Source organism: Trichosurus vulpecula, chromosome 5, assembly GCF_011100635.1.
Source record: "Trichosurus vulpecula isolate mTriVul1 chromosome 5, mTriVul1.pri, whole genome shotgun sequence".
Lineage (NCBI taxonomy): Eukaryota > Metazoa > Chordata > Mammalia > Diprotodontia > Phalangeridae > Trichosurus > Trichosurus vulpecula.
Genome location: NC_050577.1, coordinates 107,974,946 through 107,986,825, shown reverse-complemented (window position 1 = coordinate 107,986,825; position 11,880 = coordinate 107,974,946). Strand labels below are relative to the sequence as shown.

The 11,880-nt window shown below is 40.9% G+C and overlaps 1 protein-coding gene across 2 annotated transcripts in view; it reads left to right on the top strand.

The window, feature by feature from the left end:
• The first annotated feature begins 1,502 nt into the window (after positions 1 to 1,502).
• LOC118849763 (putative RNA-binding protein Luc7-like 2) overlaps positions 1,503 to 11,880 on the top strand; it is a 69,988-nt gene continuing 59,610 nt past the window's right edge. The window contains exon 1 of one of the 2 annotated variants that reach the window (XM_036758730.1): positions 1,503 to 2,011. In XM_036758730.1, coding sequence (XP_036614625.1) covers positions 1,951 to 2,011 — 61 coding nt within the window. In that variant the 5' untranslated portion in view covers positions 1,503 to 1,950. The remainder of the gene's footprint in view (positions 2,012 to 11,880) is intronic. The other variant, XM_036758732.1, reaches the window with a different exon arrangement.

Below are 11,880 nucleotides of genomic sequence, written 5' to 3'. Positions count from 1 at the left end.
TTATAAACTCTAATGATTTTTTCAGTATTTCACAGTTCTGAGACATAGGTGTTTAATTATCAACAGAATAATGTCGATAATACCAAAAATAAGTTAGAGCGAACTGAGCACAAGGAGCAGCAAGGAGCAGGGTCAGAGTTGCAAAGTTCTCAAAGACCAAGCCTTAAACCCAATTCACTCTGGAGCTCGTAGATTGGACAATAGATCCCTGCCCTCCTAGCCAAGGAAGCAGAGAATGGTACTATTGTGTAGCATATTGGCTCAAATACTAGCCACGTTTCCCAGGTCTGACTTGGAGAACAACAAAAGTGATGAAGATAAAAAGAGCAGTGAGGATTTTAAAAAAAATTTGATTTTAAAGGACAGTCAAGTAATTCACAATACATGTTATATTTATTTTCAATGTATATATTTGAATATACACATTCACATATGTATTTTCCTTTTAACAAGATTTTTAGTTCAACCCATATATTTCAACCAATACAAAATGCCATGCAAAGTTTTCCATTTTTAGACCTCATTCATCTCTTTCTACTCCCGCTATTTTCACTATTTTTTTTCCTACTCTCCGTATCTCTTCTGCTACATTTGAGTTAACCTATAACACTTTCCCACAGATTGGGTGTAACTGGTTACATGATATCCACGAACGCTCATTGGAGCAGAGACTGGTTTGCTTTTGTTGGCCTCTCTTTGGGCCCCCATCTCAGCACAATGCCTGCCACATAGCAGGACCTACTTAGTAAGCGATAGTTGGCTGAACTGACTGGCTCTACAACATGCTTAGTCCTTTACCTAAGTTCCCTCTTTCACACGGCTCCAGCGGCCTGCCTAGGGTCACGCCGAAGCCAGGTCTTCTCCCGCACCACGCGGCTCGGCTCGGCTCCGGGACCTTCTGCCCCGCGCTAGGCCCGCCTGAACCTCGGCTACGAGAGAGTTCAAATTACTCCAGCCCACGGTGGGGGAGGGGAGCGCGGCAGCGCCCGTCCCCAGATTCCGCGCCCTCACAGACCCTTCACCCCCCAGTCTACGCCCGAGTAAAGGAAAAGTCTGCCGCCTCCCGCCGCGACGGTGCCCGAGGCCTCAGGAAGGAGTCACTGGGAAGCCGTCGACATCCCCGTCCCCGCGAGGGGTTAGGAGTCAAACTGCATCACGCCAATAGCACGTACTAAACCCAATCCAAGCCGTCGAGCCTTTCTTTACTTACTTTCCTCTCGGGCTAAGCCCCGGGACGCACTACTTTGTTAAGCAAAAGGCTGCCTGGCAGCGTCAGCAAGAGCCCACGGCCAGAAAGCCACGGAGTCCCACAGAGCCGTGAAAGACACGAACCCTCGGGGCTGTTCCTGTCCAAGTCATCGAAAACAGGAAGCCTCGCGAGAGGTCCGGAGGGGAAGGCCACGAGCACGAGCCCAAGAGCCGTTAGGGTGGAACACCTCCCCGGCGGGGGCGGGCGGAGGTACTGCGGTTGAACGCCAGTTGGTGGAGTCCCCGCGGCAAACGAGTGAGCGCGAGGAGCGTGCGCGCTCATGTAGGCGGCGACGGTGGCCGCGAGCGGCGGCGTCAGCTCCAGGAAGGGGGGGAGGGTTGACGGCTTTTGTAGGGTGGCGGCAGCGGCGGTGGCGCCTTCCCGTTTGGCCCGTATCGTTTCTGTTGCGGGAGCTGGACTGAGAGTGACAGAACGAGGGTCGGGACAGGGGGTCACCGCCTTCTCCAGTACATCGAACTGAGAAGCCGCCGCCCGGACTCTTTTTCTTTACCCCGGTCCCCCGCCCCCTCACTGCCCGTTCGGAGGAAGCGGCTGCGGCGGCGGCGACATCATTTCTCCTCACCCTACCCTCCCCCTTCCCCTGCCCCCCCTAGCCCTGAGAGGTACGGCTTGCTCCCCAATTCTTTCCTCACCCCACCCGATCGCTCGCTCACTACGCCGCCGCTGCTGCCGCCGCCGCCATGTCGGCGCAGGCCCAGATGCGTGCTATGCTGGACCAGCTGATGGGCACTTCTCGGGACGGTAAGTCAGCCAGAGCCCCGGGGACGGGGGTAAGTTATGGACCGGGACGGATGTGGGAAGTGCGTGGAGAAGGGGGGAGGGGAGAGGAGGAGAGGGGAGCGAGTGAGCGGTATCTCGCCCTCGACCTGCCTGGTGTGCTAGACGGCGGAAGGGGATCCGGAGATTGGTAGCATGAGGTCCCTCGCTCTCCCTTCCCCACCAATCTGGGGCCGGTGGGCGGGCCTGTGGGCGGTGATTCCGACGATTGGCGGGAGCTGCTACCAATGGGACGAGGCGGGGTCGGGCCCGGCAGGTAGGAAGGCTAGAGCTCGGGCATTTTTGTTGATTTACTCTAGTCGGGGAACCTTGAGAGTCTCGGCCTTAACCGGAGAGACCTTTGCTTTTCCCCAATGTCCCTCAGTGTCCCGGCGCACTACGGAGCCCGCTAGCTGCTTCATTCGCATAGGTTCTGCCCCTGAACTAGTTCCCCAATAGGGTATTAAGTAATTCTTCATCGCCTCCCTCCTGGATGTTGACTGGGAGAGAAACTCCATTCCTCCCTAGTCCCAAGGAAAGCGACTCTTAGGTGTAGGGCAAAGAGCTCTGGCCAGGCACTTCTCTGCCCAACACGGACAATAAAATTTTTGGAGAAAATCTGACCCAAACCATGGTTTCGTGAAGCGGGTGGGTTTGGTCCCATTTTGTGACAGATTGTCGAGGTCAGTTTTTCAAAGGGACCTCCATTTTGTTGACGGACCAATTACTGACAAAAGTAGCCGCACAACTTTATCCAGTTATGTTAACATATTTTGCACGTGCCCCAAATTGAAGCAATTTGAAAATTTGATGCCAAAGTGACAGAACTTGGTGGGAAGGGAGGGGGGAGACTTTTGGTTAGAAAAACATTTGCACGAAGACCAGTTAATGTTGAAACCTATTTTATAAAATTAATTTATAACCGAAAGGATGATGTATGGTAGTTTGTTCGAGTGTGATCATTTATCTGTAACCTCTGCTGAATTCGTATTCAACTTCTTTAATCAAATCCAAGTGAAAGTAAGGTATCGTAAGTATAGTGTACGGTCTTATCCTGCTTCATTTTCATTTCTCAATACCAAAACACAAAGTTCCATTAGATAATTAAATTATTTTATTTGAAATTAAGTAATGCTTTATCTTCTCATTCTCTACAGCAAAATAGCTTGGGTTAGATAAAAAGCTATTTCTTATAACAGTTTTATAGAATAACTTTTTTTATTTTATTAATGTTTTAGAAGAAGACTGCCCAACTTTACAACCTCAGTATTCGTTCATTTTTTAAAAATCTTAAAATCCATAACTTTGCAAATTACATTTAAAGAAAGGCATTGAAAGACTTCTGGCATTATGTAATACAAAGAATTTTATCAAATTACTTTTGGAAAAGTGTACTATGGAGAGGGGGAATTGGGAGAAGGAAGTGAGTTTTGTGTTATATACTAAGTTTTTTTAATTGTTGAGTTTTTGTATGTGGAAAACGTGCAAAATACTTTTTTTAGTTGCTAAGTAGTAATTATCACCTTGTTGATAGTTTATGGAAATATAGGGATACTGTTTTGTAACTGTTGCTTTTCAGTTGAAAGAGATACCAGGAAGGATCTTACTTTTTTGAACATTCTAATTTTAAAGCAAATATATAATGGAAGTAATATTCAGTAGTCCCAATTACAGAAATAAACCAAGTCTTCAAATTCACTTAAGCACAGCAAATATTAATCTGAATTCAATTCAGCGAACATTCATTAAGCATTTGCTGTGTACAAGCTATTGCATTTTTGGATCCCTTAATTTCTTTATTGTACATTCCTAAGTTAAGGAGAGGAGGAGGATCAAAGGCTCTGCCTCAATCTTAAAAAAGTTACTGTGACAAACAGGCATATATAGAGACATTAAACAAACAAAAAAAACAGTAATACAACCCCCTCACCCCCCCAAGTTTACCACAACTAATTTAATGTGACTGTGGCTTGTTATGTAGCTGCCTATTTCAGTTTGTATTTTTCCTTTTTTGCTTTACTTTTTTTTTTTTGCCTTATATTTGTCAATTTTGGCTTTGTACATATCTTTAAAAATTTGCTATGCGGCCATGCCATAAACAGGAACATAGACCTTTCAGAAAAGTAAAGTTTTATTTTCATTTAAAAGTGTTTTTCTTTTGTTTATGCAAGTTTTGGATTAAAACAACTATTCCTCCTTTCCTCATTATAGAGGATTCTTTGTATGGAGATTTTTGTGTTTTGATAGTTGCATGATTCACACCTTAAAGTAATTGAGATTGTTCTTTATATCAGTGCACCTGAAGTTATACCAGTTGTGTTCCTGAAAAACATCATGTAACTTGAAAACACGGATCAGGAGGCATTAAGTTTATGAACTTAATTGGTAGTGGGGGAAACAAATGGAACTTACAGGGACCATTACTGGGTCCCTGGGAGGTAGGGAGGAGAGAAACAAAAGTACCAAGACGAAAGGGCTGCAGAACAGGATATCTAAGGTGAGGTGTGCTCCCTTTATAAATAGAAACTAGCCATGCATCATTTTCTACCTTGGGGAAATGGGGGCCCAAGAAGAAGGAGGAGAACTCCACCATATTGTTCTACCTTGGTGAACCAATCTCCTAATAAGGTCTGGATGGTAGGAGCCCAGATTGGGTTATGGGCATTGTGAAATGTACCTTGTTTCCTTCCATGATCTACCAATTTAATTTGGGCACATACCCACACACTATCTTGGGTGTATTTAATCCTATTGGTCCTTTACACTTTACTCTGAAATCATTAAATATGGTCTTCAGATTACAAAAAAATCTGTTTTGAGCTCTTTCAAGAGACAGGATTTTGATTTGTGAGGAAGAAGGTAGAAGTTCTTTGGACTTTGGATCGCTTGTGAAAGGCAGGTCTATATTTTGTGGGTATTGGGATTTCTTACCAACAAGTAAGAGGGCCAAAGACAAATTGCCTTCTTTGCATTTCTGCCTAGGGCAACTGTCTGTGTGCCACTGAAAATCATCTTGGTTACTAGGTTTCGATGCCTGGCATACTGCATAAACAAAAGCAGCGTACCAAGTGAGTTGAAACATTGGTCACTATATAAAGTGGGTTTATATGCACCAGTGTAACTGGGGGTCCAACTGTATTTGGTTTGTTTTTTCTTTTTTTTTGATAAGGCATCATGGGCTAGTTAAAAGAGCACTGGAAAAAAAATCAGAAGACCTGATTTTCTAGTCCAGGCTTGACCCCTAATTGTGACCTTGGGTAAGTTTAACCTTTAGAGTTTTTAAACTCTAAAATGGGAAAAATAATACACTTCTTTTTTCTTGCACTGAATATTGAATGATACATGTAGCATGTATATTCAGAGTTCTTTGGAAGATAGGTACTATGTATTGTTATTTTTTTCTTCAGTACAAAACATGACTTTTGCAAGTCCTCGTTTTAAGATCTTACTATTTTGTGCAAGTCTGCTTGTACTAATGGAGGGAAGGAATTGTCTGTAGCATTCCAAAACCAAATAAAAGAGGTTAATTGTAATTTTTGCCCCAGTAGATTTGCTTTCTAATTACATTCTCCTTGTATTCATATTTAAAATACTTGTATTCCGAGTTGATGGTGGGAAGTCTGTGGGTAACAATAGAAAGGCAGGATATGAAAATATCTGTGAAGATTAAAAAATGCAGGTACTGTACCATTGTCTGTATAACAATTGAGTGTTCTCTAGAGGGTTCCAATATCTGTGTATCTTTATGATAGGTAGCATGGTGTAAGAGAAAGGGCACTAAACTTACAAGACTAGAGTTTGAGTTTTACCTCTTCCCCTGCCTGCTCTGAGCCATGGTTTCCTTATCTGTAATATACAAATTACCTGCTTCACAAGGAAGGGCAGCTAGGTGACACAGTGGATAGAGTGCTGGCCCTGGAGTCAGGAAGACTTGAGTTCAAATGTGGCCTCAGATACTTACTAGCTATGAAACCCTGAGCAAGTCACTTAACCCTGTTTACCTCATTTTCCTCATCTGTAAAATGAGCTGGAGAAGGAAATGGCAAATCACTCCAGTATCTTTGCTAAGAAAGCTTCAAATGGGGTTACGAAGAGTTGGACAGGACTGAATAACAGCAGCAGTTAACAAGGTTGTTGTGAGTATTAAATGAGGTACTGGATGTGAAAGCTTGAAGCACCTTTCAGCTATTCCATAAACAATAGTTTCTAGATAGCTGTGTCTAGAGAGATTTCACTTGGTCAAAGCACCTGTGCCAAAGAGAAGAAATTGGGATATCCTTGGTTCTTAATCCAGAGAAATCTAGGAAGAATGAATGAATAACACAGGGTGTTTGTACTGAAACGTCCCCTGGAGGGCATGCCAGGAGGTCTGTGCTTGGCTTTCACTAACCTTATAAAAATTAAAGTAAATTTTGTTGGGAAGAGACAATGTTGTTCTTAGTGGACCTCACTGAAGGTTAGTCTAAATCTCTTGATGATTCTTTTTGTAACCTTTGTAAACAGCTGAAACCTATGATAACTGAAAGTTCACATCTAATTACCAAAAGTTTATTTTTATTTAAACACTCCACCTTTTGATGGGAAATCTTTCCAAAATGTCTTGCACACTTTCCTAGATCTAATAATACTATCCTTTTATTATTCAGGACCATCATTTATTGATTGCTATGTAGATAGATAGATAGATGGATGGATGGATGGATGGATGGATGGATGGATGGATGTGATATAGATAGAAATATAGGTGGCAAGCCTTCAGGTTAAATAAAATGTTGATAATTTGAACTTGTTTTTAGTTACTTGCATAATTTTTAAAAATGTGTAGTTTCACAATGTCCATTTTTGTATAACATGGCTGTCTTTATACAAATTCACTAAATACATTTTAGACAAAAGCCACCCGAAAAATCATCATTGTTTTCATTATCGATGTGCTAACTTGTTAAGGATTCAAAACATCATCTGGTTTTTTGTTTGTTTTTTTTTGATCACTGCCACAATTACCTGTGTTTAGCCTCTTTATCAGTTTCAACCTCCTCTTATGTCCTACTTGGATAAGGGATTTGTCCTAGTTTCTTTAGGGGATGTTTCACTAACAGACATACTTTTTAAAAATTAGAAGACATTTCCACAAACATGGCACTAGACCATAACTTTTTTCTAAACTCTTCTTTAATGTCTTACATTTAGAATTCCAGGCTTATACCATATTTAAATTGTATGTCTGATGTTATGAGTTTGAAACTTCTATATAAACTGTACTATGATCAACTTTCTCATAAAACTATTCAGTAATAGTATTTCATATTCTGAATGACACCCTGGTCCTTAAGTTGAATTAATGGACAGAAGAAGAAATGTTCTTTTTTTTTCTTTTAAATTTATTTATTTTTAGTTTACAACATTTCAATATTCAGTTCCACAAGTTTTTGAGTTCCAAATTTTCTCTCCCTCCTTCTCCCCCCTCTCCATCCAAGATGGCATGTAAGCTGATATAGGTTCTACGTATACCCAAAAGAAGAAATGTTAAAAAAATAACCTGATGGTAGCTCATCCTTGAGGTGAGCTCTATCCATGGTTATCTAGCAATAGAATAGTTTTGCTAGCTTCAGATAAGCCCTTGGTTCTGAAATGTTCTTTTTTAGTGGATACCAAAAGATGATTGAGACCATCAGAAGACATTTCTTTTTCCATCCCTAAGCTAATAAAGCTTGCATGGTATAAACAGTGGACAAATGTGCAGTGAATTTTTTTAGCTCCCCGAGGATCGATATTTATTCTAATTAGTAAGAGTCTTCTAGGAATTTTAATGCTCTGTGACACAGGTGATAGCTGACAGTAAACACAGGCTGGGTAGGTGTGTAGAGGAAGAAATGAATCCGGAGATGTAGAAATCCCAAACCAAAATTCCCAAGGCAAGGCCGCCTGGAATGAATTCTCAAACCCAAGCAATCTTTAAGTCAAGTTGGCAAAAGTTTTATTACACTTTAAGTAAATAAAGCAGGCAAGAGTTCTTAGGGAACCTGCAACCATACAGGGCTACAGGGGAAGTTTAAGTACAAGATTTAGGGGTGAAATCTGTCAATCAGAAGTGTTGGGGTGGGATTAGGGAATGGTCAGTTCTAAAAGGAACATGTACTTTTTCTATCTACTGCACAGGTATCTTACCCAGAGTTCACTGGGAAATGGGGGGGGGGCAGGAGGAGGTGTAGTTTTGCCTGTGAAACATCACTAAGTCACCAGGAGTTCAGGGCTAGCTGGAGATACTGGCTAGGTTCCATCAAGTGCCTTGTTAGTCAAGATAAGTCAAGTAAGGGAGTATACATTTGAACTATGTCTAGGATACATGTTAGACTCAGTATATGGGGCACACTGCCCTTTAGCTAGAGAGGCTGCCTGGGAAAGAATACCTTTGAGAACTAGATGTGTTCTGAAATTGGAATTCTGCCACAGGCACAGGCACCCAGGCAGAGGCTAAGGGGAAATGTGATGTAAGAATTAGGGTCCAAGCACAAGCACCCCATCAGGTGGGTAGCTTTATGGAGGGATAGATAGGTTAAGAGGAATAGGCATATCAGAACAACCCATGGGTCAATACTATTGAAGGATTAAATGGACAGAAGAGTTTTGAAACCTAGGAGAAGATTCACAACTGGCATGTCAACAAACATGAACAGAACAAGAAAAAAAAAGTAAAGCAGTTGGCTGGAGCTACACCAGTGGTTCCAGGAATTGGAGGAATAGGAGTGGGCCTTAGAGTGATACACTGAACCAGAGAAAATCCTTAAGATTTCAGGGATTTTATGTAGTTCCTGTAGAGTCAGGAACAAATTCCTCCATGGTCAACTCAGGCTGAGTAGTTAGAAGTACCTGGCAGGAATAGGGGCAGAGATTATGATTATTGCTGACTGGAACCTATAACACGAGCACGGGCAAGCTTGAGTCATTCTATTTGTAGTCTACTTAAACCTGAGAACAAATGGAATATTACTGTTCTCTAAGGGAAGACAAATATGAAGAATTTAGAGAAACAGTGGGAAGAATTGCATGAAGTGTTGCAAAATGGGAAATAAAAACTATACACAATGACTACAACAGTGTAAGTGAAGGGAATACTAAAAGGCAGTAAAATTTAGGTGAAATGCAACAATGTTGTTTTCAAATTATTCAAGCTAGAATGCCCTTTCCCAAAATGAGAAAGGAACATGAATTGTTCATTGAAATAACTGGCAGGTTAATTTTTTAATAGGGAATAAGTACTTTGGGGACACTTGATTTAACAACACCTGGTAGGGTTAAATTTTGTACACATTAGATTATTTTTTATCAGTAGCATAAAACTGTACAAAAATGAGTTCTCCATAAAAAGAGTACAAAACTGACCCAGCTTCATTTGCTGTTTTTATGTTTCATTTGGAAAGACAATGGCTTTACCAGACTGGCCCAGACTATTTAGGAGTATCTAGGAGTGAGGAGATAGAAGAAAGCCAGTCTCCTTAACACACTTCAAAAAATGGAAATGCCAAAGAGAATACATATGGCTAAAACCACACAGGAAAATAACTAACGGGAAAGGCAGAGTGCCAACAGTAAACTAAAACATTTTGTGGAGCACTTGAATCAGCAAACATATTTAAAGTAATAGAGATAGAATAAGAAACCATATAGCATATCCCCAAATACTTTCTCAAATGGATGAATATTTTTAGAAATGAGTAAGAATGGGCACTAGCAAGAAAATCACAAGACCAAATTGATCAAAAAACATTTATGTAGCCCTTGCTGTGTCCCAGGCATAGTGCTAGTCTCTGGGGATATACACCCTCTCTCCCTCCCTTCCCCCTCCCCCCAGGAAGAAATAATACTCTCAGGGACTTTATATTGGGGGAAAACAACATGTGCATTCTTAAATTTATACAGAATAAATATAAAGTAGCTGAGATAGTTATGGAAGGCACCAGCAGTTAGGGGTATCAGGAAAGGCTTTATGTAGAAGGTGGTGCTGGAGCTTCATTTTATTTTTTTATCATCATGGACTTAATCATCAACAAACATTTCAAAATGCAAAGAAGAATGGGGAAGAGAATTATAAGAAAAGTTATGCAGTTTTTTAAAAAAGCAAGATATAAAGCTTAATGAGGTCATGATAACATTACTCTGTATTCCCTTCTGTACTTTTTTCTTCTGGGCATTTAAAAAAATGTCTCTTACTCCTCCCACCACCTCATCCCTCCCTTTTAAGAAATATTTGTAGTCAAGCAAAAGAAATCAACACATGGGCCATCTCTGAGAATTCATGTCAGATTCTGTACCTCTAGTCCCTCATTGCTGCCAAGAAATGGGAGTTAAGCTTCAGCATTAAGTTTTTACAGTCATAATTGGCTGCTGCTTCAGTTGTTTCCCTTACGGTTATTGTGTAAATTATTCTCTTGGCTCTCTTTTCACTCATATCAGTTCATCTAATCTTTCCCTGTTTCTTTGAATCCATATTATTTCGTATGGTACACAACCACTGCATTTATATGCTACAGTTTGTTTGGCTGTTCTCCAGTTAATAGACACCTATTTTGTTGCTAGTTCTTTGCTACAACAAAAAGTGCTGCTATAAATATTCTTGTACATATAAGTCCTTTCCCTCTGTTCTTGTCCTCATTGGGGGTACCTATCTAATACTATTTTGGCAGGTCAAAGGTCGTATATTTTTTAGGGTATAGTTTCTAAGGTATAGTTCCAAATTGTTTTCCAAAACAATTGAACCAGTTCACAGCTCAATTAGCAGTTAACTTTAAAATAGCACGGTAGACATCCTAATCTTAGAGGCAACAAGGTGGTACAGTGGGTTGAGTGCTGGATGACCTGAGTTCAAATTCCATCTCAGATACTTACTGGCTGTGGGACCGTGGGCAAGTCATCTGACACAAGCCTGTTGAATCTTGTGTAATATGGAGATAATAATGGCACCTGATATCTACACAATTTGGTGTATGTATGCCTTTTTACCATGCTCCTATCTGAATACAGATTGTCCTCAGAGGCAATTGCAATCTATTGCCCTTGCATTGACTATGTCCTAGATATCTACCCAGTCATAAAATCATGGATTTAAAACTGGAAGAGATCTCAGATAATCGTCTTAATCTATTCCCCTAATCTTGGAGATGAGGAAATTGAAATCTAGAGAGCTGAAGTGAATTGTTCAGTCACAAAAGCCAGATGCTCTGGCTCTAAACCCAATGCCTTTTCCATTGTACCATGCTAGTCTACACTATTCCAGAAGTTCCTCTAGCCTCAGTGAATGCCTTCTGTGGTTATTGACCTGGGAGACTGTTTTCCCCTATCTTTAAACATGAGTTATGTATTATAGTAGTCTGGGGGCAGGGATGGGGATTGCAAGAAAAAGGGCATGGTTCTTGTCCCCATGTCTTAATTAGAGACAGAAGCTTAATACATTAATATGTTAAAAAAAACCCACCCCATCTTATTTTGATTGTGAGGTATAAACAGTGCTTTAGTAATGAATAATAATAGTTAGCATTTATATATGGCGTTTTAAAGTTTACAGAGCACTTTATGCATATTATCTAATTTGATCCTCACAGCTACCTTGGGAGGTAGGTGCTATTATTATCTCCACATTACAGAAGATGAAACAGGCTTGGGTCAGATGACTTGCCCACGGTCCCACAGCCAGTAAGTGTCTGAGATGGAATTTGAACTCAGGTCATCCTGACTCTGAGTCCAGCACTCAACCCATTGTACCACCTTGTTGCCTAAGATTAGAATGTCTACTGTGCTATTTTAAAGTGTTTTTCTAACTTTCTGGAGTTTTTTTTTTTAATATCTTTTTCACTTGC